The sequence below is a fragment of the Aquarana catesbeiana genome, linkage group LG10, assembly GCF_042186555.1.
Source record: "Aquarana catesbeiana isolate 2022-GZ linkage group LG10, ASM4218655v1, whole genome shotgun sequence".
NCBI classification, from domain to species: domain Eukaryota; kingdom Metazoa; phylum Chordata; class Amphibia; order Anura; family Ranidae; genus Aquarana; species Aquarana catesbeiana.
In genome coordinates this window covers 37,094,965-37,121,933 of record NC_133333.1, presented here as the reverse complement: position 1 = coordinate 37,121,933, position 26,969 = coordinate 37,094,965, and the positions used below count along the sequence as shown (strand labels likewise).

Here is a 26,969-nt window from a genome sequence, read left to right as displayed (position 1 = left end):
GCTATTTTTTTCCCTACGAAAGTGGAGTTACCCTTTCAGTGTCCTATTAAAATGGATGATCAGATGGGTATTGAGCTACTTACCCTTTTTCACGCTCATCACACATGCAATTATTAAGCTACCAGATATAAACCTAGAAGTGTGTTCACGTCATCTTTGTACAATGTTTTATACACCCATACGGGGGGGGGGGGGGGGGCAACCTGCCCTCTTGCCTGATGTATGTAGTTCTCCAACTTTTTTCAATAAAAATACTGAATGAGAAAAAAAAGATGATGAACAAGCAAACCGTACATTTAAATGAAAGTTTATTATATATTATAAAGGATATACATAACAAAGAAAATCTCCAACAACCTCATGAGCAGCAAACCACAAGTCTGATCCTGTCCTGATGACGACATTCCATTTTACTTAAAGTGAACCTGTACTTTAAAGTGCTACCAAAGAGCAGACCCCATAAGATGCCGGCTGTTACCCTGATAAAAACAGAAACACTTCTTCCACGTATCTCAAAGTGATTGTAAGGCTTCGTTTTTTTTTTTAAAATAACAAACATATCATACTTACCTCCACTGTGCAGTTCGTTATGCACAGAGTGGCCCCGAACCTCGTCTTCTGGGGTCCCCTGGCGGCGCTGGTAGCTCCTCCCCGCATTGTATAACCCCCTAGGAGAAGCGCTCTCCCATGGGGTTACCGTGCTGGCTCCCGAGTCCAGCATTTGCATCCATAGACGCAGAATGCCGGACTTGGCCCTGCCCCTCGCGTCATTGGATTTGATTGACAGCAGCGAGAGCCAAACACTGTGCTGCTATCAATCTATCCAATCAAGAGCCGAGACAACGGGCAGAGGAGAAGAGCGCATCTCCGGCGGGGGAATACAGGACCCCAGGTGGGGGCTGGGGGGGCCGGTCAGTGACAGAAGTTTTTTCACCTGAATGCATAGGATGCATTCAGGTGAAAAGACATGAGGGTAGGGCTGGGGAAAAAATCGATTTAAATCTTGAATCGAGTTGAGAGGTCAAATCGATTCAAAATTTAAACAAATCGATTTTTTTTTTCACCGCGCCGGTCCTGAGGCGCTGCGGGCATGAGCTTTTAGGCGAGGCCGCGGCTTCGGCCGGACACCGCGGCCTCGCCTAAAAGCTCATGCCTGCAGCGCCTCAGGACCGGCGCTGACACCGCGCCGGTCCTAAAGAGCTGCGAGCAAGGAGTTTTTAGGTGAGGCTGCGGCTTCGGCCTAGTCTGCGTAGTCGCCTAAAAGCTCATGCCCGCAGCGCCTCAGGACCGGCGCGGTTTCCAAAGAAAAAAAAAAACTCGATTCGAATCATGAATCGAGTTTTTTTAAGAGAATCGAAGATTTTTTTTTTAAAGAAAATCTCCCAGCCCTACATGAGGGTTTACAACCCCTTTAAGACTTGTACACACTATAAGAAAGTCGGACGAACATTTTCATTCAAGGAAGTTTCGTACGATCTTTGTGTAGCGTGTACACAACTTTTGACAGCCGATTGCGACTTTTCGTAAGAAAATTCCCAAAAGGGACAAATTTTTCTTGTACAGAAACAGAACGAACGATTTTAGTTTAATGTGCACCAGTTTTGTACGATTTTTGTACAGGAAAAATCAGAAAAGATGATCAGAAACAATGAAAAAAAACAAACAAACAAAAAACCTGTGTCGTATGTGAATTTTCGTACAAATTTTTGTTCATCGGTTTAGATTTGCTGTAAAACAACGAGGAAAATCGGACGATCGTTTGCCCGATTTTCTTATAGTGTGTACCTCACATAAGTTTCACTCGGTTACTGGGGGGCCTGTCTTCCTCTGACTTCATGATTGAGCTCCTACAATTCCTTTCCTATGAGATAGATTTAATGGTCAGTAATGCCCCGTACACACCATCCAAAAATCGTACAGAAAATGCCGCATTCTAATAGATCGTACGATAATCGGATCGTTAGTACAGAGCTTTCCAGAGCCGATCAGGACCGTTCATCCGATATTATTCTATCGGACATGCGCAGAAATCTTTTTCATACGATGCCAGATCGTACGATTTTCGTTTAATCGGTACTGCTATCGTTCAAAAATGCAATACAAATGCATTAGAACACATGACATCACTTCCGAATTTTTATGCTATCGTACGGGAATTTTCGGGACTTTAGTAAACTCATCAGATTCGACGTGAGATTAGCATGCAAAAAAAAAAAACGGACGATCATTCGTCCAATAATCGGATAGTGTGTATGGGGCTTAAAGGCACTCTGGTTGGACAGCGGGATGGCAGTTGGCGGATATTAGCCAACAAGCCAGGCCACAGTAACCAAGTCAAACTGAATCAGAGAGGGGCACAGAGAAGGCTTTTACGACTAAAGATAATGTTGGGCATTTTTTGATGTCTGCGTTTAGAAGGGATGTTAAAACCAAGTAAGGTTCACTTTAAAGTGGAATTCCAGGCAAAATTTACAGAAAGAAAAAGATCATGCTTGTATTCTACTATATATAAAACTAATATGATTATTAATCCCATCATTCCCAGGTAATTACCTGTTAATCCAGCCAGCAGTGCTGGTATCCCCTTATTTATTTTCTGCGCTAACGCTGCTTATTTGCAGCATTGTCAGCCCCCTGATCTGTGTCTTCCCATTCATCTTGGTGGTGATACATCACGCCTCCACCTTAGGCTAGCCATAAACGGTTTGAATCTCGGCTGGTTCAGCAAGAACTGGCCAAGATCTGAACCGAGTATGACAGGCTGAATGTATTGATCAACTTGGGTACAACAAGCCTGCCGGATTTACTTGCGATTATCGCTAGAGGCTGCTATAGCCGCTAGTAATAATCACTGCCTTGACAGCTCCCCCTGACGGGAGAACACAATGTCTCAGCAGGAGGGATACTCCTTTCAGTGCTGATGGGGGAATCATGCAAATTTATTTCCTGCAACCTGTGGTTGCAGGAAATGAATTCACACCATCTATGGCCTGCCTTAGGACTAATCGTACAGGACTGCATTAAAGTGGTATTAAACTCCAAACCATGTAATATATTGCAGCTTACCAACCGTTAGATGTGGTGGCTGCATCAGTTTTTTCTTAGGCTTTTCCCCTCTGTTTTCACCTGGTGATCTGGCCAGTAATACACCTCCTGTATTAGTGAGACAGCTCTAGAGGAATGACCACAACTTGTGTTAAATATATTCACAGAATTACATTACACTAACAAACTGAAGCTAAACTCCCGCTCACACTTTATAATCAGTTACAGCAAACAGTATTTTCCTTTTGGGATAAAGGTTTGGCTTGAGTAAATAAAAGCAGATCATTGTAAAACACCCCTGTCAGTGTTAAGTGGTTTGTCTCATCCATGAAAACTGACACTGGAGAGCTTGAGTTTTTAAAAAAACCAGACTCACCAGATGAAAATAGAAGAAAGCAGGCCTAAAAAAGAAAACCAATGCAGCCATCACATCTGAGAATTGGTAAACGTCAATATAATAAAGGTTTGCTTTTGGGTTTAATACTGCTTTAAATGTGTGTTATTGAAGGTTTGCCTTATACTTTACCATTGTATCAATCTCAAGCTGGAAAATGTTATTTGTCTACTATACTTTTCTGCAGTGCTTTCCTTTGTCCCATCAGAATAACACATCGACATCGCTATTCTATATTGTGTACATGAATATTTGGCAGTTGCTGATCTTGTTGGTCTTCTTCCGATACTGTGCAATGGCTTGTCCAAAGTGCATGTCAGGGAAGAGAGGGGTTGCATTCGGTGAAGAGGGAGGAAGGGGATGATGTAATATGGCAAGATATGAAGAGAACAGTCCAATAGCGCCCCCCGAAGTCCCCAGGGACAGCTTGTTAGACTGATTCCATCTGCAGCTCTTCAACGTCCCCCTCAATCTCATGGAAGGAAGCGTGAGAGCCGATGATGACAAGTGTGGCACCTGTGCAGACAATTCAAGAGGGGGGGGAGGGAGAGGGAGAGGGAGAGGGGGAGGGGGAGGGAGAGGGGGAGGGAGAGGGAGAGGGAGAGGGAGAGGGGGAGGGGGAGGGGGAGGGGGAGGGGGAGGGGGAGGGGGAGGGGGAGGGGGAGGGGGAGGGGGAGGGGGAGGGGGAGGGAGAGGGAGAGGGAGAGGGAGAGGGAGAGGGAGAGAGAGAGAGAGAGAGAGAGAGAGAGAGAGAGAGAGAGAGAGAAAAAACGTCTTTTAATCAACACAAAGATAACAATTAAACAGGGAGTTTTAGAAAAGTAAAGATGTTTGGAGCTTTTTACAAGACTTTTTTTAACGTGTATATGTCAGGGCAAAATAAAATAAAATATGCCGTACATCTCAACAACACATACATATTGTTTTTCTTTGAAGACCCTGCAAGTACAGAAAATACCTGTTGATCTGCCAGAAATGCACTCAGCTCTTACGCCCTGTTGTAGGCTGACAACACACAGCATTTTTGTGGACTGGGTGGTGTCAGCCCTGCCTAGTTTTCTCTTGCCAAGCTACTCAAACTCTCCCATTTCCTCGACATAAAGACTAAATAAAGCAGTTCTAAAAGGTTCAAGGTTTTTTACCCTAAAGCAGTGTTTCTCAACCAGGGTTCCTTGAGCAATTCCTGCCTCTCAAATAAGTTCCCACTGACACCAATGATCTTTTTAGCTATCTGTAAGGAGGTAATTTCTCCCAATGATCCAAGTGTAAGGCGCATTCTACCCACTGACTGTTACACTAATGTATCATGAGTTGTAGATATAGTCATTGTTAGCAGGAGTTCCCAGAGACCAGAAAGTTATTTCAAGGGTTCCTCTGTGTTGAAAAGGTTGAAAAAGGCTGCCTTAAAGTGTTACTAAACCCAGGACCCTGCATTCACTATATCTGGTCTCCCACAGTACACAGAACATGGAAATTATTTTAGTAAATATAAACTGCTAAATACCTTTTCTCATCAGCAGTATACAGCAGTCTTGTGACTTCTATCAGTGTCTGGTTAAAGTTTGTAGGAGGAGGTTTCATTCTGTACTCACTGTCCCTATCAGAATGCAGGACCCCTGACCCTCTGTCTGGACAGTACTGATTGGGCCTTGTGCTGACTACATGCACCCTCCCAAGAAAAGAAAAAACTCTAGCAATACACACCACACTGAGCGTGTGCAGCCTGTCCCCTGGCTCTGTATTACCAGGAAATATATTGGTGACAGTGGAAGGAGGAGAGGACCAGAGAATACAGGATCAAACAGCCTTTTTATACAATGCAGAGGAATAACCCCTTAGGTTCCACAGCAAGTATAACAAGCATGCTTTACTACATATACAAACTGATTTTACTGTTGTGGGTTTAGTAACACTTTAATGCATTCTGTGCATTAAGGTAAAAAAACTTTCTGGGTGCAGCTCCCCTCCAGCCCCCCTTTATACTTACATGAACCCCATTTTGATCCAGTGATGTGAATGAGAGCAGTGGCTCACCAGGGTCTCTCTCCTCAGTGGCTCACACAGAAGTGGGAGCCATTGGCTCCTGCTGCTGTCAATCACAGCCAGTGAGCCAATGAGGAGAGAGCAGGGGAGCAGGCCTAGTTGCACTGTGTGTGTGTGTGTGTGTGTTTGAATAGACACACAGAGCACGCCTGCTTGAGTGCCCCCAAAGCAAGAGGAGGAGCAAGGACTGCCAGTGGTAGACCCAAAAAGAAGAGGATTCGGGGGCTGCTCTGTGCAAAACCATTACACAGAACGGGTAGGTATGGCATGTTTGTTATTTATTTTTTTATTTAAATCTTTCCTTTAGAATCGCTTCAAGCCTGTCATAGAGGGTTTGAATCTCAGCCAGTTAAGCAGGGACCGGACAAGATTTGATTTATGTATAGGCAGGCTGGTTGTACCCAAGTCGATCCATCGATCGACTTGGGTACAACCAGCATGTCAGATTTTTACCATGCGATTATTGCCAGTGGCTATAGCTGCTAGCAATGATCACCGTGTTCTCCCAGGCCAGGATGGCTCCCTGTGCCTCCCTGTCGGGAGAACACAATAGCTCAGTGGGAGGGGTTCCCCCCATTAACGAGCGATTTTCTTTCCTGCGACCTGTGGTTGCAGGAAAGAAGATTGCATCATCTAAGAGCTTTGGGAGGGCCAATTAGACTCCTTGAGATATAACAGGAAGTGTACAAAAGACAGCTCTGACTTTCTGGCATGATCAATAGGTATTTTTTGCATTTATCAAACAGATATAGAAAACACATTCAATGGTATATTTAACAGACCAGAAAGGAGAAAACAAGCGGGGGTCTGTTAGGGTTTTTACATACATTTTAATGTGACTGTAAAGGTAAAAATAAATAAATAAAACATATCTATACTTACCTGCTCTGTGCAATGAAGCACACAGCAGCCGCGAACCTCCTCTTTTCGGGTCCCCCATCGGCGCTCCTGGCCCCTCCCTCTGTTTAGTGCCCCCATAGGAAGCCGCTTTTTCCATGGGGGTACTCGCACCCCAGCCCCGCTGCTCTGTCCATTCACACAGATAGCGGGACTCGACCTGGCCCCCCGTCACTGGCTTTGATTGACAGCACTGGGAGCCAGATGGCTCTGATGCCCCAGCAAAGCCAGCGAGACCTGAAAGTGAGGGGAGAGAAGAGCTGCAGATGTGCACAGCACTAGATCAGGTAAGTAAAAAGGGGGCAGAGGGGATGCTGACACCTAAACATTTTTTACCTTAATGCAAAGAATGCATTAAGGTAAAAAATGTTTAGGCTTTACAAGCACTTTAAATTCTTCATGACCAGATATCACTGATGCTTCGAGAACAAATTTAGCATGCATCCTCTGACTATTTTGCTTGCCTAAAATGTATATATTTGCAAATGTGCCAAAATATAATAAAAATACAGTATCTCACAAAAGTGAGTACACCCCTCACATTTTTGTAAATATTTTATTATATCTTTTCATGTGACAACACTGAAGAAATAACACTTTGCTACAATGTAAAGTAGTGAGTGTACAGCTTGTATAACTGTAAATTTGATGTCCCCTCAAAATAACTCAATACACAGCCATTAATGTCTAAACCGCTGGAAACAAAAGTGAGTACCCCCCTAAGTGAAAATGTCCAAATTGGGCCCAAGTCCTCTTCCACTCCTCCATGACGACATCACGGAGCTGGTGGATGTTAGAGACCTTAAGGAGGTTTTTCACCTTAATGCATAGAATGTATTAAGATGAAAAACCTCAAGGGTTTACAACCCCTTTAACATTTGTTTTACCTGTAGGCACAAAGAGGTTAACATATCTCCAGCAAGGAGCATCATGCTGGGGAATGTTAATAAACAGACTTTTGGAAAGGATTAAAGGAAACCTATCAGCTTAGAAATATAAGAGGTGCCATTGATTGCTGAATTGTATTTAAAGGTCAAGGGGACATCAACATTACCTTTGCTCTACCACTCAGGGTTCACCAACCAGGAACAGGCATGCAGTACAGGGTCAGGGCACACATTCCCATACTTGTTCTTGGCTAGTCATTAAGTAGTAAAAGAAAGGATGAGGATGGCAGTCTGAGAGATGCTGGTAAGAATGACTCAGCAATGGCAGCTCCCATATTACCATGCCAAAAAAAAAAAATTGTACCTGTCCTGTAAGTTGCAATTGTTGAGCTCCTTTTGGAAAAGTCACATGCCTAGCTGATATAGTATTCCTCTGGCTTCAAAATCTCAGTCATTGACTTGACAACTATGCAGTAACTTTATGCTATACATATTTGTTTCAAGTTGGTGACCTAAAGAATTGCAGATGGGTTCACTTTGATCCCAAAAGCCTAAAGCTCAACAAATGTAGGCAAAGCTTACTATTATCTTTGTTAGCCATAAAGTGTGTGTGCCACTCTGAAAGTAGATTAGACTTTTCCTGTCTACTCAGCATATCCTTAAAGACATAATGGGGGAGATTTACTAAAGGTGAATTCACACATGCCAATCTGTGAAATCGCAGAGCAGCCGGAGTGATTCATGCTTCGGCCACTCTGCATTGCTGGCTCCTTCAGGGGGCAGTGTGGTGCGTGATTCAGCGCATCACATAATACACCCCCCCCCCCCTTTTTGGCACAAGCTTTATTTGAAGTGTACAAAACATACACTTCATTCACCGCAGTGTTGGGCAGCACCACACACTGCCCGACATTGCAGTGCGATCCAGGCCAGTGCGCTGCAATAAAATGCATTTAAAACAGGCCAGTGCGCTGCAATAAAATGCATTTTATTGCAGCACGCTGCAGCGTGTGTTGCAGTGTGAACGGGAAATGCTTGTTTACTATGTGTTCCTGTGGTGACAGACATTTTACCATGCAGTAAAACATCTGTCATATAATATATAGTGTGAATTGGCCCTAAAACTGGACTACACAGAACCTGGTAAGCTTTCACAATAAAACCTAGACGCCGATCATCGGTTATTATGCACAGGGGCACAACATTCTGTGTACTCCAGTTTTAGAAATTCTCCCCCAATGACTCTGGATAACTGGTTGTGAACTTGCGGCACCTAGCAATAAAGTGAAGCTAGCTTCAAATAGGCACATAGAGGAGTCTTTTATGACTAACAAAGGGAACACCAGATGTTGTATGTCTGCTCTTGGACATATATAATAATCACTGAGAGCCAGAAGATAGCAGCGGTTCTTACCCAGCACCCAGAAAACAGCAGCTCCGGCACCAGCGAGCCAGAAGAAGGGGAAAGAGACAGCTCCAGCCAGGCCATACTGATTGGCCATACTCAATTCCCGACCTGTAATGAGAAGATAGTTAACTACAGGACCTAAGTTTAGAGTAAAATGATATATAAAATGACAGTGTGTATATATATATATATATATATATATATATATATATATATATATATATATATATATATATATATATATATATATATATATATATATATATATATATATATATATATATATGGGGCACAATGCTCTGTGTGGCCACTGGGAGCAGGGAAAGAAAACCCTTTGTAAGTTGCAAACTGACCTGTGGAAGCCTACAAAAACTTCCTTGCCCCCATGTAAGAGCTCTGAGTTTAAGTGACTGTAAAGTCTCGTTTTTCTTTTCTTTTTTTTAAATAACATGTTATACTTACCTCCTCTGTGCAGTGGATTGGTACAGGGCAGCCTGGATCCTCCTCTTCTCGGGTCCCTATTTGCTGCTCCTGGCCCATCCTTCCTGTCGAATGCCCCCCACAGCAAGCAGCTTGCTATGGGGGCACCCGAGCCGAGCTGCAGCTCCGTGTGTCCAGTCAGACAGGGAGCTGTGGTTTGGCCCCGTCCTTTCTCCTAATTGGCTAACTAACACTGACTGACAGCAGCGGGTGCCAATGGCGCTGCTGCTGTATCTCAGCCATTCAGGAGGGAAAGTCCCGGACGGCTGAGCGACTCGTGGACATTGCTGGATAGAGATGGGGCTCAGGTAAGTATTAGGGGGTGTTGGGGCGGCTGCTATACACAGAAGGCTTTTTATCTTAATGCATAAAGATAAAAAACCTTCTGCCTTTACAACTCTTTTAGGGCTAGTTTACACTTGCTTTAAAACGTGGCTTCGGAAACACGCTTTGTTAAAGCTCTCAGAATGCCAGTCAAAGCTCCTGTCACTGAATAAAATGGTTAGCTTACAGTCCTGTTTACTCCTTGCTTTAGCTTGGTGCTTCGATAAGGCTTCAGTTGGGCTTTGGTGGAGCTTCGATGGGACTTCGAGCGATCTTTGCCATAGACTTCTATAAAGGCTTTAACCACTTGACAACTGGGCACTTAAACCTCCTTCCTAACCAGACCAATTTTCAGCTTTTGGTGCTCTCACATTTTGAATGACAATTACTCAGTCATGCAACACTGTATCTATATGAAATTTTTGTCCTTTTTTTCACACAAATGGAGCTTTCTTTTGGTGGTATTTAATCACCGCTGGGTTCTTTATTTTTTGCGCCGTAAAAGAAAAAAGACTGAAAAATCTGTAAAAAAATACATTTTTCTTCATTTCTGTTATAATATTTTGCAAATTAGTAATTTTTCTTCATAAAATCCACCCAAATCGGTGGATATTATTTGGTCTTTGTGAAAGTTATAGCGTCCAAAAGCTATGGTGCGAATATCTGAAAATTGATCACACCTGAAGTACTGACGGCCTATCTCATTTCTTGAGACCCTAACATTCCAGAAAAGTACAAATACCCCCCAAATGACCCCTTTTTGGAAAGAAGACATTCCAAGGTATTTAGAAAGATGCATGGTGAGTTTTTTGAAGTTGTCATTTTTTCCCACAATTCTTTGCAAAATCAAGGTTTTTTTTTTTACTTTTTTTTTTCCCACAAAATTGTCATATTAGCAGGTTATTTCTCACACACAGCATATGCATACCACAAATTACACCCCAAAACACATTCTGCTATTACTCCGAGTATGGCGATACCACATGTGTGAGACTTTTACACAGCGTGGCCACATACAGAGGCTCAACATGCAGGGAGCACCTTCAGGCGTTCTGGAGCACCCAGGCCAATTCTGACATTTCTCTCCTACATGTAAAAATCATCATTTATTAGCTAGAAATTACATAGAACCCCAAAACATTATATATGTTTTTTTAGCAAAGACCCTAGAGAATACAATGTCGGTCGTTGCAACTTTTTATCTCGCACGGTATTTGCGCAGCAATTTTTTAACGCGTTTTTTTTGGAAAAAAAACTGTTTTGTGCTTTACAAAAACCAAAACAGTAAAGTTAGCCTAATGTTTTTGCATAATGTGAAAGATGAAGTTACGCCGAGTAAATAGATACCCAACATGTCACCTTTCAAAATTGCACGCGCTTGTGGAATGGCGCCAAACTTTGCTACTCAAAAATCCCCATAGGCGACACTTTAAAATTTTTTACTGGTTACATGTTTTGAGTTACAGAGAAGGTCTAGGGCCAAAATTATTACTCTCGCTCTACCGATCGCAGCGATACCTCACATGTGTGGTTTGAACACCGTTTTCATATGTGGGCGGGACTTACGTATGCGTTCGCTTCTGCATGCGAGCACGCAGGGACAGGGGCGCTTTAAAAAATTTTTTTTTTTTTTTTATTGTTCATTTTACTTTATTTATTTCAGTTTGATGCTTTTTTCCAAAAAAAAAAAATTTTGACCACTTTTATTCCTATTACAAGGAATATAAACATCCTTGTAATAGGAATATGGCATGACAGGTCCTCTTTACAGTGAGATATGGGGTCAATAAGACCCCACATCTCACCTCTAGGCTGGGAAGCCTGAAATAAAAAAAAAAAAAACGATCCTGGCTTCGATCGTAGCGGTGAGTCGGTAGAAGCGCGGGAGGGGGGGGACATCCCCTCTCGCCTCCCGTAAGAACGATCAAGCAGTGGAACAGCCGCTATGATCATTCTTATGGTGTAGGGAATCGCCGGCTGAAAAAGCTGATATCTGAATGATGCCTGTAGCTGCAACCATCATTCAGATATCCCCGCACAAAGTCAAGGACGTTGTATGACGGCCGGCGGGCGGGAAGTGGTTAAAACGCTTTTTTTTTTTTTAACACAAATTTGTCCATTTATACAATATTTCTACCACATAACATGTACATACCAAAAATAAAAAAACCCCAAAATAGATTCTCCTGCTCCTCCTGAGTACGGCGATACCACATGTGTGAGACTTCCACAGCCTGGCCACATACAGAGGGCGAGTACAGCTGAGCATGGCTCAGCATGGCAGGGTATGGCGGGGTATTGCGGAGTATTGCGGGGTATGGCGGGGTATGGCGGGGGCATGGCAGAGTATGGCGGGGGCATGGCAGAGTATGGCGGGGGCATGGCAGAGTATGGCGGGGGCATGGCAGAGTATGGCGGGGGCATGGCAGAGTATGGCGGGGGCATGGCAGAGTATGGCGGGGGCATGGCAGAGTATGGCGGGGGGCATGGCAGAGTATGGCGGGGGGCATGGCAGAGTATGGCGGGGGCATGGCAGAGTATGGCGTGGGCATGGCAGAGTATGGCGGGGGCATTGCAGAGTATTGTGGGGGCATTTCAGAGTATTGTGGGGGTATTGCACAGCATTTCAGAGTATTGTGGGGGCATTGCAGAGTATTGCACAGCATTGCAGAGTATTGCACAGCATTGCAGAGTATTGTGGGGGCATTGCAGAGTATTGTGGGGGCATTGCAGAGTATTGCACAGCATTGCAGAGTATTGTGGGGGCATTGCAGAGTATTGCACAGCATTGCAGAGTATTGCACAGCATTGCAGAGTATTGTAGGGGTATTGCAGAGTATTGCACAGCATTGCAGGCCATTGCAGAGTAGTGAGGGATGGCTGAGCATGGATGGATGGATGGTTGGATGTCTCTGTGCAGCGCTATGGGCACTACACATACAGCCCACAGCACTGCAGACATCCATCCATCCCCCTCCCCGCTCACTGTGTACCGATCGGTACACAGGAGGGGAGGAGAGGAACCGGCGTCATCAGATGACGCCGGTCTGTTTACATGTGATCGCGCCGTCATTAGACGGCGCGATCACATGGTAAACGGCCGCGATCAGCGGCCATTTACCGGGATCCTTGATGTGCCGGGTCCTCTGGACCCGGCGGTCACGGATGTGTTCGGGTGCGCGCCCCAGGGGGCACGCGAGAGGGGAGTTCTGGGAGGACGTCATAGTACGCCCTCCCAGAGTTATCCAACCGCCCTGCAGCCGTCATTCGGCTATGGGCCGGTTGGTAAGTGGTTAAAGACACTTTGAAGCACCACTAAAGCTACATGGGGTATAATTTTTGAAGCAAAGCGTAAGCAAAGCAAAAGCAGGTGTAAACAGGACTGTAAGCTAACCATTTTATTTAGTGACAGGAGCTTTGACTAGCGTTCAGAGAGCTTTAACAAAGCCCGTCTGAAGCCATGTTGATGCTTTGTTAAAGCTGAGGCAAGTGTAATTGAGCCCTTAACGTTTCACTGAACCCAGGACCTTGCATTCACTATATCTGGTCTCCCACAGTACACAGAACATGGAAATGCAATTATTTTAGTAAATATAAACTGCTAAATACCTTTTCTCAGCAGTATATAGCAGTCTTGTGATTTCTGTCAGTGTCTTGTTAAAGCTTGTAGGAGGAATTTTCATTCTCCCCTCATTGTCCTATGAGGCTGCAGGACCCCCAACCCTCTGTCTGGACAGTGCTGATTGGCCCTGTGCTGATCACATGCACTCTCCCAAGAAAAAAAAAAAACTCTCTAGCAATACACACCAAACTGAGCATGTGCAGAGTGCCCCCAAGAATCTGTTCTATCAGCAGATAGATTGGGGACTGTGGAAGAAGGGGAGGTTAAGAGAAGAGGAGATCAAGCAGCCTTTTTACACAATGCAGAGAATTAACCCCTTAGGTTCCACGGTGAGTATAACAAGCATGTTTTACTGCATATACAGAATGATTTTACTGTTGTGGGTTTAGTAACACTTTAACCATAATTTACCTGTACTGTTAAATGGAAGAAAGGGATTATGCCACATGCTCTCTCACCCAGAAGTGCCAGGTATTTCGTTACGGATGATGTGTGGTCATATGAGGGTGGCAAACATGGACAATGAATGTAGACTGATCAAGGCACAAGAATTGGCTTATCGCCTGCTTTTCTACAAGCATACCACTAGATGGCTTATCCTCTATCAAGCTGAATCCATTGTATGATGGACACCACAATACAATTAGATTGCAAAGTGTGTGGACAGACGCAGACAAATACAACATATCTGAGACACCCCACTCCCAATATGAATCAGAGAGAGAAATCAATAAATCTCTTCGGTGTTGCTGACTGACAAAAAAGGTGTCCAGTTATAAATGCAGTGGCATTGCCTTACCATGGCTAAAACACACAACAGTGCAGTCCCGCGATACGTCGCCGATCACTGCGACTACTAGTATAAAAATAAATAAAATGTCCAGTATATATCCCATAGTTTGTAGACAGAATAACTTTTGTGCAAACCAATCAATATACGCTTATTGGGATATTTTCACCAAAAACGTAGCAGAATACATTTTGGCCTAAACCTATGAAGAATTTCGATTTTTTAAACATTTTTTTATTGGATATGTTTTATAGCAGAGAGTAAAATATATTGTTTTTTACAAAATCTTTTTGTTTATAGCGCAAAAAAAAACGCCAAAAATACCACCAAAAGAAAGCTCTATTTGTGTGAAAAAAAATTACATACATTTCATGACTGTTAAAGTGATGCAGTGCTGTATCGCAAAAAATGGCCTGGTCATGAAAGGGGGGGAAACTTTTCCGGAGGTCAAGTGGGTGTAATTATTTTGACAGCTTATAAATGATGTGCACGCAGCAGGCATTCTGAACATAACCTTACAGATCTGCTATGGAGGAACTTACCAAACAGAACCATCTTGGACTGGAGGGCTTTCAGGTAAACAATGTAACACGCTCCAAAGAAAACAGCCAGGGCAATGAGCAGCATGGGGCTGGTGATGCTGTGAATGAAAGCAAAAGGTTAGTTAGTTGTGCACTTGGGGGCTTAATGATGTGCTGGCCTCGGGTTGCAGTGGTAGCATCACTTCTGCTGGAGTTCCTCCCTCCCGCCCCTAAAATGGACAAAGACTCCTCCTGCAGTATCTTCTATAATGTATAAGACATTAAAAATCCAACAGAAAGAATAAGACTTCTGTCTATACAATGTGGTCACACCATGGAGCTGAGAAGCAGATATCTGATCTCTGGAGTCCTAGAAATTCAACATTTCATCTTGTGAATTAAAGCGATATTACATTTTCTATATTTTATTTTGATAAAAAAAAAGGAGGTTATACTTACAAGCTCTGTACAAGAATATTGCACAGAGTGGGCCCTTACCTCCTCTTCTGGAGGCACCCATCAGCGCTGTCCGATCCTTCTTCCTGCAGGTGCCCCCAATAGCAACCCATGTGCTATGGGGGCTCCCATGCAGACACGCTCTTGATCTGGGATATGTGCATCCATAGACACACACAGTATGGCTCAGCCATGCCCCCTGCTCCCTCCTCACATGATTTGACAGTATCAAGAGCCTATCTCCTCTCCTGCGGCTCTCAGAGTCTAGACCAGGAAGAGAGAGCACTGCAGCCAGGGACAGCACTAGATCAGGGAGGACTCAGGTAAGTGTTTAGGTATGGGGGGGGGCAGGTATTGGAAGGTTTTTTTACCTTAATGCAGAGAATTCATTAAAGCGGACCTCCAGCCAAAAGGGGAAGCTCTGCTTGCTTTCACACCCTCCATCTACTACCACATTCTGCAATTTTTTTTTTTGGGGGGGTGGGGGGGTGGGGGGCGTGTACCTGGTTTTGACAGGTACCCGCTCCCACTTCTGGCTCACATCGCTGCAGCGATCTTTGCCAGATGTTTGCCCCTTTCCCCACAATCTTCTGAGACATATCACAGGTCCCAGAAGACCACAGGACCATTCACAAGGCGCAGCGTGACTCGCACATGCACTGTAGTAAACAGGTTGTGAAGCCACAAGGCTTCACTGCCTGTTTCCCTTACTAGACATGTTGGTGCCTGCACCCAAGGCTGATTGTAGAATGGGCTCGAGTAAGAACATCGCAGGATCCCTGGACAGGCGAGTGTCCTTATATTAAAATCAGTAGCTACAGTATTTGTAGCTGCTAACTTTTAATTTTCTGGGGGAGCCTGGAGCTCCTATTTAAGGTTAGAAAAAAAAAAAAGAAAAAAAAAAAACTTTTGAGTTCAGAACCACTTTAATCCAGATCTAAATTTTTTTTTATATACACATACACACATACATATCTCATTTTTTTTGCTTGCACTATGGTCTTAAAAGTGTTACTAAACCCAGGACTCTGCATTCACTATATCTGGTCTCCCACAGTACACAGAACATGGAAATGTAATTAATTTAGTAAATATAAACTGCTAAATACCTTTTCTGATCAGTATAAAGCAATCTTGTGACTTCTATCATTGTCTGGCCGAGCACTGGTTAAAGCTTGTAGAAGGAGTTTTCATTCGACTCTGACTGTCCTATGAGGCTGCAGGACCCCTGACCCTCTGTCTTAACAGTGCTGATTGAACCTGTGCTGATCACATGCACCCTCCCCAAAAAAATAAAAAAAATAAATAAAAAACACCCTCTCTAGCAATCTAGCAAAACTGAGCATGTGCAGAGAGACTCCAAAGACTCTGTACTATCAGGAGATGGATTGAGGCCAGTAGAAGGGGCTGATCAGAGAAGACAAGATCAAACAGCCTTTTTACACATTGCGGAGGATTAATCCCTTAGGTTCCACAGTAACTAAAACAAGCATGCTTTACTGCATACAGTGAGGCAAAAAAGTATTTAGTCAGCCACCAATTGTGCAAGTTCTCCCACTTAAAAAGATGAGAGAGGCCTGTAATTGTCATCATAGGTATACCTCAACTATGAGAGACAAAATGTGGAAACAAATCCAGACAATCACATTATCTGATTTTTGAAAGAATTTATTTGCAAATTATGGTGGAAAATAAGTATTTTGTCAATATCAAAAGTTCATCTCAATACTTTGTTATATATCCTTCGTTGGCAATGACAGAGGTCAAACGTTTTCTGTAAGTCTTCACAAGGTTGTCACACACTGTTGCTGGTATGCTGGCCGATTCCTCCATGCAGATCTCCTCTAGAGCAGTGATGTTTTGGGGCTGTCGCTGGGCAACATGGACTTTCAACTCCCTCCAAAGGTTTTCTATGGGGTTGAGATCTGGAGACTGGCTAGGCCACTGCAGGACCTTGAAATGCTTCTTACGAAGCCACTCCTTCATTGCCCGGGCAGTGTGTTTGGGATCACTGTCATGCTGAAAGACCCAGCCACATTTCATCTTCAATGCCCTTGCTGATGGGAGGAGGTTTGCACTCAAAATCTCACAATACATGGCCCCATTCATTCTTTCATGTACACGGATCAGTTATCCTTTTCCCTTTGCAGAGAAACAGCCCCAAAGCATGATGTTGCCACCCCCATGCTTCACAGTAGGTATGGTGTTCTTTGGTTGCAACTCAGCATTCTCTCTCCTCCAAACACGACGAGTTGTGTTTCTACCAAACAGTTTTACTTTGATTTCATCTGACCATATGACATTCTCCCAATCCTCTTCTGGATCATCCAAATGCTCTCTAGCAAACCTCAGACATGTACTGGCTTAAGCAGGGGGACACGTCTGGCACTGCAGGATCTGAGTCCCTGGCGGCGTAGTGTGTTACTGATGGTAGCCTTTGTTACGTTGGTCCCAGCTCTTTGCAGGTCAGTCACTAGGTCCCTCCGTGTGGTTCTTGTGATCATTTTGACCCCACGGGGTGGGGGAATCTTGCGTGGAGCCCCAGATCGAGGGAGATTATCAGTGGTCTTGTATGTCTTCCAATTTCTAATTATTGTTCCCACAGTTGATTTCTTCACACCAAGCTGCTTGCCTATTGCAGATTCAGTCTTCCCAACTTGGTGCAGGTCTACAATTTTGTTTCTGGTGTCCTTCGACAGCTCTTTGGTCTTCACCATAGTGGAGTTTGGAGTGTGACTGTTTGAGGTTGTGGACAGGTGTCTTTTATACTGATAACAAGTTCAAACAGGTGCCATTAATACAGGTAATGAGTGGAGGACAGAGGAGCCTCTTAAAGAAGAAGATACAGGTCTGTGAGAGCCAGAAATCTTGCTTGTTTGTAGGTGACCAAATACTTATTTTCCACCATAATTTGCAAATAAATTCTTTCAAAAATCAGACAATGTGATTGTCTGGATTTGTTTCCACATTTTGTCTCTCATAGTTGAGGTATACCTATGATGACGTTTGATTGGTGGCTGTAGACAGAGCAGTGTGGGCTGCACAACCACAGAAATGAGACATCAGATGTTTCATATGTAGTGGAACCTTGGATTACAAGCATTAATCCATTCCAGAAGAATGCTTGTAATCCAAAGCATTCACATATCAAAGCGAGTTTCCCCATAGACGTCAATGGAAACTAAGATAATTAGTTCCGCATTCACTTCTATTGCATGCAATATCGCATGTGGGCAGAGGTGGGGGGGCGCACTGGAAAGCCTCAGAAATACTCGGGCACAGCTCGGCTGAACTCAGAAACCCTCGGAAAGGCTCGGAAACACTCAGGAACTGAGTATTTCCGAGTATTTCCAAATGATTCTGAGTATTTCTGAACGGCTCTGAACCTTTCCGAGTGTCACCGGCGCCCCCGCACCTCTGGCCAAATGCGGTACTGCACACCCCATTAGCTTTAATTCTGCAAGACGACACTCGCAAACCGAGTCAGGATTTTTCTTTTAAAGTTGCTGTAAATGCTAATAAATGACATTCAAGGTATCCCCTTCGCCCCCCCCCAAAAAAAAAAAAAAAAAAAACAAAACAAAACAACTCACATGCAGTAGAGGATGAGGCCCAGGAAAATAAATATGTAATTGCTCTGGAAGTGTTCCACATTCCGTGTCACCCGTTTACACACATCGCCAAAGTTCTGCGGCCGGGAGAAACGCCTCTGGTCGACAAAGTTGTTCCATGGGCGGATGTGAGCCCGGCGTCTGTTGAGCCAGTCCTTGGCTGTTCCCGGACTGATCATCTTGGGAAATATCCTGCCAAAGGAACAGCAAACGGTGAATAGAAGGACAAGAATATCTTCTGGATGAGCAGATGTACAGTGTCTTGAAAAAATATTCATACCCCTTGAAATTTTCCACATTTTTGTCATGTTACAACCAAAAACGTACATGTATTTTATTGGGATTTTATGAGATAGACCAACACAAAGTGGCACATAATTGTGAAGTGGAAGGAAAATGATAAACGGTTTTCAACATTTTTTACAAATAAATATGTGAAAAGTGTGGTGTGCATTTGTAGTCAGCCCCCCTTTACTATGATACCCCTAACTAAAATCTAGTGGAACCAATTGCATTCAGAAGTCACCTAATTAGTATATAGAGTACACCTGTGTGTAATTTAATCTAAGTATAAATACAGCTGTTCTGTGAAGCCCTCAGAGGTTTGTTAGAGGACCTTAGTGAACAAACAGCATCATGAAGGCCAAGGAACACACCAGACAGGCCAGGGATAAAGTTGTGGAGAAGTTTAAAGCAGGTTTAGGTTATAAAAAAAATATTCCAAGCTTTGAACATCTCACGGAGCACTGTTCAATCCATCATCTGAAAATGGAAAGAGTATGGCACAACTGCAAACCTACCAAGACATGGCCGTCCACCTAAACTGACAGGCCGGGCAAGGAGAGCATTAATCAGAGAAGCAGCCAAGAGGTCCATGGTAACTCTTGAGGAGCTGCAGAGATCCACAGCTCAGGTGGGAGAATCTGTCCACAGGACAACTATTAGTCGTGTTCTCCACAAATCTGACCTTTATGGAAGAGTGGCAAGGAGAAAGCCATTGTTAAAAGAAAGCCATACGAAGTCCAGTTTGCAGTTCGCGAGAAGCCATGTGGGGGACACAGCAAACATGTGGAAGAAGGTGCTCTGGTCAGATGAGGCCAAACTTTTTGGCCTAAAAGCAAAACACTATGAATGGCGGAAAACTAACACTGCACATCATCCTGAACACACCATCCCCATTGTGAAACATGGTGGTGGCAGCATCATGTTGTGAGGATGCTTTTCTTTAGCAGGGACAGGGAAGCTGGTCAGAGTTGATGGGAAGATGGATGGAGACAAATACAGGGCAATCTTAGAAGAAAACCTGTTAGAGTCTGCAAAAGACTTGAGACTGGGGCAGACGTTCACCTTCCAGCAGGACAACAACCCTAAACATACAGCCAGAGCTACAATGGAATGGTTTTGATCAAAGCATATTCATGTGTTAGAATGGCCTAGTCATTGTGAGATGCACCACCATATGATAAAATTGGCATGCTTACCAGAGAGTGTGAACTCACGTACCGATAAGTATTGAGTCAAATGAGCGTTTGTGAGGTATTCCTCAACAAAATTCGGCAGTTTCAGATGGATGGTTGGAGATAACCCCGTCATGATGTGACTCAAGTCTGTTTGCCTCAAGTGAAACTCAATACTTATCGGTATGTGAGTCCACACTCTCTGGTAAGAGTGCCAATTTTATCATATGGTGGTGGATCTCACAATCGACAGGTGAAGTTCTAACTCTACTGTGCCCTCACATGGGTGTCTTCTTCTACTTCAGTGATTTCATCTTTATGGTGGACTATTTTTCATATGATTATATATTTGTAATATCAGAATTCTTTTTGATCACAGCACGGTTTTTCATTATTCATTAATTGAATTATTGTTGATTGGCTCTAATAATTGATTTTTTTTGCATTACCTCATTGCCAGTTTGTTCATTTTATCAATTTGTCGCAATTCATTGAGTGCTGCACTATTTATTTGTTATTTGTAAAAAAATGTTGGAAACCATTTAATCATTTTCCTTTCACTTCACAATTATGTGCCACTTTGTGCTGGTCTAGCACAGTGGTCTCCAAACTGCGGCCCGGGGGCCAGATGTGGCCCTCTGCTTGCCTTTATCTGGCCCTTGGGGCACTACTTCACCAACTGACACCAACGATGGAGCACTGTTCCACCTACTAACACCATCAATGAGGCACTATTCTTCTCATTGATATCAACAATGGGGCACTATTCTTTCCATCAAAACCAATGATGGGGCACTGATGCCGGAGCATGTTCTACTCCCACTGACCACCCTCCAGCCCCCTTAAAGCCTGAAGGTCTGTAAACTGACCCTTTGCCTAGAAAGTTTGGAGACCCCTGGTCTAGCACATAAAATCCCAATAAAAAACAATTACGTTTTTGGTTGTAACATGACAAAATGTGGAAAATTTCAAGAGGTATGAATACTTTTTCAAGGCACAGTACTTGGTCTTTAAGAACCTTTAAAACTGAATTCATGGGCAGTTCAGAAATCACACATATTCTTGCAAAAATAAAAAATAAAAAAAAGTTAAATATAATCTTCTGTAATTTGTTATTAATAAAGTTGTATCAGAAGTCACATTGGCCACATGTGATAAGTGACATTATCTTGTCTGTTTTATTAATGCTTGTCTCTTTTATTCTGTAGTTATATGATAATCATCCTTTAATTTTCATGTATATGTGCAATAAAGCTCCTGAGGAAGCGGCGAATATGATCCGCGAAACATGTCGAGCATTCAACATACAGATGATGAAAATGATTCAGCTGTCACAACTTGATGTGACTTCAGAACCAAGGAACGTTGATTATCATTGATTTTTAATACTTGTATACATGTGTATTTTTTATAATAAAAATGATTATTTTATCCACGACTGTTTACTACATTTGGTGTACAGTACCATTAAAGTCCACTACAGCCTCTCCCCTTTAAAAAACCCTCTTACCAGGGGCGTTGCTAGGTCTACAAAAGATCTGGGGCTAGAGCCCATAGCAGCCTAGTAAAGAAAGTCATACGCTTGGGCGGGCATACACATGTATATACAGTAATATACGTGTGTGTGTATATATAAACCTAGAGAGCCCCCCTTACATCAGGGTCCCCAGAGAGCCTACTCCTTACATCAGAGTCCCCAGAGAGCCTCCCTCTTGCATCAGGGTCCCCAGAGAGCCCCCCACTTACATCAGGGTCTCCAGAGAGCCCCCCTTACATTTGGGTCCCCAGAGAGCCTCCCCCTTAAAACCTGGGTCCCCAGAGAGCCTCCCCCTTAAAATCAGGGTCCCCAGAGAGCCTCCCCCTTAAAATCAGGGTCCCCAGAGAGCCTCCCCCTTAAAATCAGGGTCCCCAGAGAGCCTCCCCTCCCCTTGGGGACCCCTGCAAAGACTCGGGGATATGGGCCCCAGATTCAGGGCTTTAGCCCCAAAAGCCACCCCCTAGCAACGCCACTGCATCCTACATTTCCAGGTCGAAGGTACCATACATACGTACACATTATATTATATTATTACACACACACACACAGTAGTGTAGGGGGACGAATATTTTATTACTAGGTGGGCAGTCTCCTCCAAGGAATGTCCGTGGACTAAGCAGTGATAATTTATCACTGCTTAATAAACGGACATCTCTGTGTTTTGGTGAATTTCTCGTACTGTAATAGTGTAAAGTCTCGCGAGATTCCAGGATCAGGGGCCATTCTACACTGTTTGAAGCGTTTGTAGATCGCTCCACTCCTCCAAAGGAGAAGCGATCTACAAAGCTTCATAAGCAGGCACACAGAGGAGAACGATCTCCTCTGTGAATGCCGGAGAATGGAGCAGTGAAATTTTTTCACTGCTTCATAAATGGACACCACTGTATGAAGAGACAGATCTCTTAGAGATTCTCTGCATTATCCTGTCCTCTCTTGCATTTGTCTTTCGTGGACGACCAGCCTTCTTGGGGGGCTTGAATGCATACCACCCAACGTTCTGTGATGGGAATGAGGGGAGGGACATCTATTGGCAAAAGTATGTAGGCACAGGACCCCCCCCCCCCCCCCCCTTAAAAGGAGAATTATACACACAAGACATTATTAGTAAAACCCACAAGTGCTTTTTTACCACTGCTATTCCTTTATACTGGCTTTTGAAGTGTACAAAGCGCAGCAATTTAGAAATTGGATGTAAGGTTTAGCCCTGGGAAACTAGGGCCGCTGATAAGCCAGTAAACTGGCCCTGTTGGGCCCGGCTTTCTGATCTCAGCAGGGGGGCCTGGGCAGTAAGCGCAGAATTAAAAAAAAAAAACTGTCATGTTAAATTACACCCCCCCCCCCCCCCCCCCGGCCATTCCTACTACCTTAGGGGGGTGTATCATTTCCATTTTCTGGGCCCCTCTCTAATGATGTGCTGGTGGGACTGGAGGGACTTTTTTTTCATTTTCGGGTGCATGTCTATTCTGCGCCATGCACGCTTAGCGTGTTCTGGTGGCTTGCTTGGCTCAAATCCCAGCCGCCTGCCTATCGCCTTCCCTGGCGGAGTGATCTTCCGCTGCTCAGCTCGGCTCCCCACTTAGTAGTGGGGCTCGAGACAGAGAGTGAGAGGCTGAGACGCGGGCAGGGCAGGCAGAGACCGCTGACACAAGGTCCAGGAGCAGAGGGGAAGCGGATCGGGGCAGCTTCAGCACAGGGGTGAATATTAAATATACTGCATTGCACTGTCTGCAGCACATTACTATGGATGGCACATGAATGGTGTCTACTGTAGATCATATAACACACAGGCAGCACAGCAGTCAGCAGGTTCTTTGTCACAGTGTGTCACATTTTGTGAACTTATTGGTCATAAGTTAACAAGGTCAGCACCCAACAGCCATGGCATGTGTGACAGAGCCAGCCAAAGCCATGATAAGAGTGTCTGCTGCCTGTGTGTTATAATGCTGATGACCTTAACCTGCCTGTGTTGCTGTGTGTTATGAAGGCTTCTTTCATACAGAGTGGAATTCGCTTATTCAGCAGGTGATCTGTCCACTGATCCCCCACTGAGTGGAGTGGGCAGATGACAGGTCCGTGTCTGCTCAGCCTGTGCACAGAGGGCACAGATCGCACTGCGATCTGCAAACTGATCTGGGGGTGTCATTAACTTTGTATTGACACCTGCAGAGGGAAGTGTGAACTGCCTGCGAGGGAGATGCGATGCGGGAACCCGTGCTGAATTCACACGGGTTCTCGCATCACAGCAGTGTAAATGGACACAAGTCTGTTTACATCCATTGCTCTATAGAAGTGAATGGAGGGTCAGACCAGGTCCGCCTGAAAAATGGACAGGCAGACCTGATCAGACCGCTCGTGTAAACCCACCCCTAACCTTTAACTGCTTTCCGCCCGCCTTCAGTACATTTACTGGGATAGGATGACATGTGCAGGTCAGGGGCGGGGTTGAGGGTGGGGCTAAATGGGGCCCCATCAAGTACGCTGTACAGGGCCCCATGTGAAACACTTCTTGATAGACAAGTAGTGCATTTTATATACAACTATATAGATCAGACCAAAACGAGGGACAAAATGAGGAGGAAAGAGGGACAGAGGGACTTTGTTCCAAATCAGGGACAGTCCCTCAAAATCAGGGACAGTTGGAAGCTATGTGAATGAGTTTGTGACACTGTAAAGAATCAGATGCAATATTCTAGAAATTACAGATTTGGACGACAAACTTCTTTTGCTATGGCTGAAAAGGTCATCCCTTTGGCGTTCATCTGGACAACCTGCTGCCGAAAGGGTTTCAGTCACTTTAGAACGGCTCACCAAGTCAGTGAAAACTGGAAAGTTAGGCTGCCAGTTAATTAACTTCTTACGAACCACCCGCCGTCATTATATGGAGGCATTTTGAAGAGGAATATTGTTGTTATGGCAGCAGCTAGCTGCCATAACCCTGGTATCATCTTCTTCAGCGGGCGGTCCGCTTTAAGATAAAAGTGGCCTCTATGGCGGATTCGCCGCAAGATCACTTTTATCGGCAGTGGGAAAGGGCCACACCCCTGTGCTCGGGTGCCCTCCGCTGCTTACCGGAACCACCGGCAGCGGAGGAGATGATCGCATCCTCTCTCCTCTGTGGTATGGAGCCGAATGAGGGGAAGATGGCCCCCACCCAGCTCCATACCATTGCAGGGCAGCGATGTCAAAACGTCCCTTCCGCCCATAGCTCTTAAAGGGACATATTTTTTATTAAATTTTTTTCGAACAATATGTTTATTTATTTTTTTATTGCATTTTAGTGTAAATATGAGATGTGAGGTCTTTTTGACCCCAGATCTCACATTTAAGAGGTCCTGTCATGATTTTTTTCTAGTACAAGGGATGTTTAATGGTGTTCAAACCACACATATGGGGTATCACCGCGATTGTTAGAGTGAGAGCAATAATTCTAGACCTAGGTCTCCTCTGTGACTCAAAACATGCAACCTGTAAAAAAAATTGAAACTTCGCCTATGGAGATTTTTAAGAGTAAAAGTTTGTCGCCATGCTACGAGCGGGCGCAATTTTGAAGCAAGACATGTTGGGTATCAATTTACTTGGCGTAACATTATCTTTCACAATGTAAAAAAAGTTGGGCTAACTTTACTGTCGTCTTATTTTTTAATTTAAAAAAGTGCGCTTGTAAGACTGCTGCACAAATATGGTGTGACAAAAAGTTATGCAATGATCGACATTTTATTCTCTAGGATGTTAGAAAAAATATATATATAAATGTTTGGGGGTTCTAAATAATTTTCTAGAAAAAAAAAAAAAATAGTTTAACTTGTAAACAACATATTTGAAAAATAGGCCCGGTCCTTAAAAGCAGAGGTCCGCCCACCTCTGCAAAAATTAAAAGCCAGCAGCAGCCAACCACATACTGCAGCTGCTGACTTAATAATCGGACACTTACCTGTCCTGGAGTCCAGCGATGTCGGCACCGCAACGGTTTCCATCAGCTGTCGGGTGCATGCCGCCTCCATTGCGACTAAGGCCCCTTTCACACTGGGGCGGTAGGGGGCGTCGGCGGTAAAACAGCGCTATTTTTAGCGCTGTTTTACCGCGGTATTCGGCCGCTAGCGGTGCGGTTTTAACCCCCCGCTGGCGGCCGAAAAAGGGTTAAAACCACTCGTACAGCGCGGCTATAGCCGTGGTATTGCCGTGGTATAGCCGCACTGTCCCATTGATTTCAATGGGCAGGAACGGTTTAGGAGCGGTGAATACACCGCTCCTTCCCCGCTCCAAAGATGCGGCTAGCAGGAGATTTTTTCTTCTCCTGCCAGCGCACCGCTTCAGTGTGAAAGCCCTCGGGCTTTCACACTGAACAAACAGCGGAGGGTGTTTAGGGGTGGTTTGCAGGCGGTATTTTTAGCGCAATAACGCCTGCAAAAACCGCCCCAGTGTGAAAGGGGCCTTAAGGAACCCGGCAGTGTAGCCTTTCGGCTTCACGCCTGGAACCTTACTGCGCATGCGCGAGGCTCTGCTCCTCTCTCCTACTGGCCTGGCGACAGGGGGAGGAGGAAGCCCCAGCCATGACGTCAATACCTGAGGCTCCCGGAAGTGGCAAAGTGGTGAAAGACAGGTATGCTGTCACCCCCCCCCCCCCCCCCCAAAAGTGCCAAATGGCACCGGAGGGGGGAGGAGTACAATGAGCGGAGCTTCCACTTTTTGGTGGAACTCCGCTTTAAGTGGTTTAAGAAATGAGCACAAGGTGCCAGATTAACACCAATAACTGGGAAGTATCTGAAAGTGTTCTCTAATTTTGATCAATGTTATTTTTCAGATCTCATTAAAGTTTTATATTCTGTGCTTTAAAAAATATGTAACAAACCTGCTCTTTTACTCCTGTTTCAAATAGGACTAAGCAGTGACCTTGAAATTTAGGAAATTGTATGTTGTTGAGGAGTACATTAGCCTTGATATAGAATATTGTGTAAAGTGTAATTGTTGGCACTCTCTCTCTCACACTACAATATAAAATTATTATTCAATTAAATTTACATTACAGATAAGGATCAAATCACCCAATTGTAAATCTCCCCGATGAAGGAATATTGTATATCAATGTGAATTTCCGAAACATGTCGGGATGTATTCTGTAAATCTATCCGCCTGACCTCAACTTGATTCAGGCAGTGGATTGTGAGCCTTGGGTTGATATATTTACCTTGTATACGATTCATTCATTGATGTATCTCAAAGTAAATTTTTTATTCCTATATATCTATTACTATTTTTCTATAATTAATAAAGTTGGCACTTATGTGCATTTTTTACATATTTCTACTTTTCATATTTTTCTGCCTAAAAAAATCCTAAGGGGCAACCTCTCATGCACTCCATTTACTTATTACAGATATTTAAATACTGCCACCTATTTTTGGACATGGACATAGACATATCTCATTGTGTATATATATATATATATATATATATATATATATATATATATATATATATATATATATATATATATATA

The 26,969-nt window shown here is 44.0% G+C and overlaps 1 protein-coding gene across 2 annotated transcripts in view; it reads right to left on the bottom strand.

The window, feature by feature from the left end:
* Positions 1–291: 291 nt before the first annotated feature.
* RABAC1 (Rab acceptor 1) overlaps positions 292–26,969 on the bottom strand; it is a 44,045-nt gene continuing 17,367 nt past the window's right edge. For both annotated transcript variants that reach the window (XM_073602008.1, XM_073602009.1), the window contains 4 exons: positions 18,461–18,670; positions 14,433–14,530; positions 8,681–8,782; positions 292–3,955 (listed from right to left, as the gene is read on the bottom strand). In XM_073602008.1, coding sequence (XP_073458109.1) covers positions 3,870–3,955; positions 8,681–8,782; positions 14,433–14,530; positions 18,461–18,670 — 496 coding nt within the window. In that variant the 3' untranslated portion in view covers positions 292–3,869. The remainder of the gene's footprint in view (positions 3,956–8,680; positions 8,783–14,432; positions 14,531–18,460; positions 18,671–26,969) is intronic.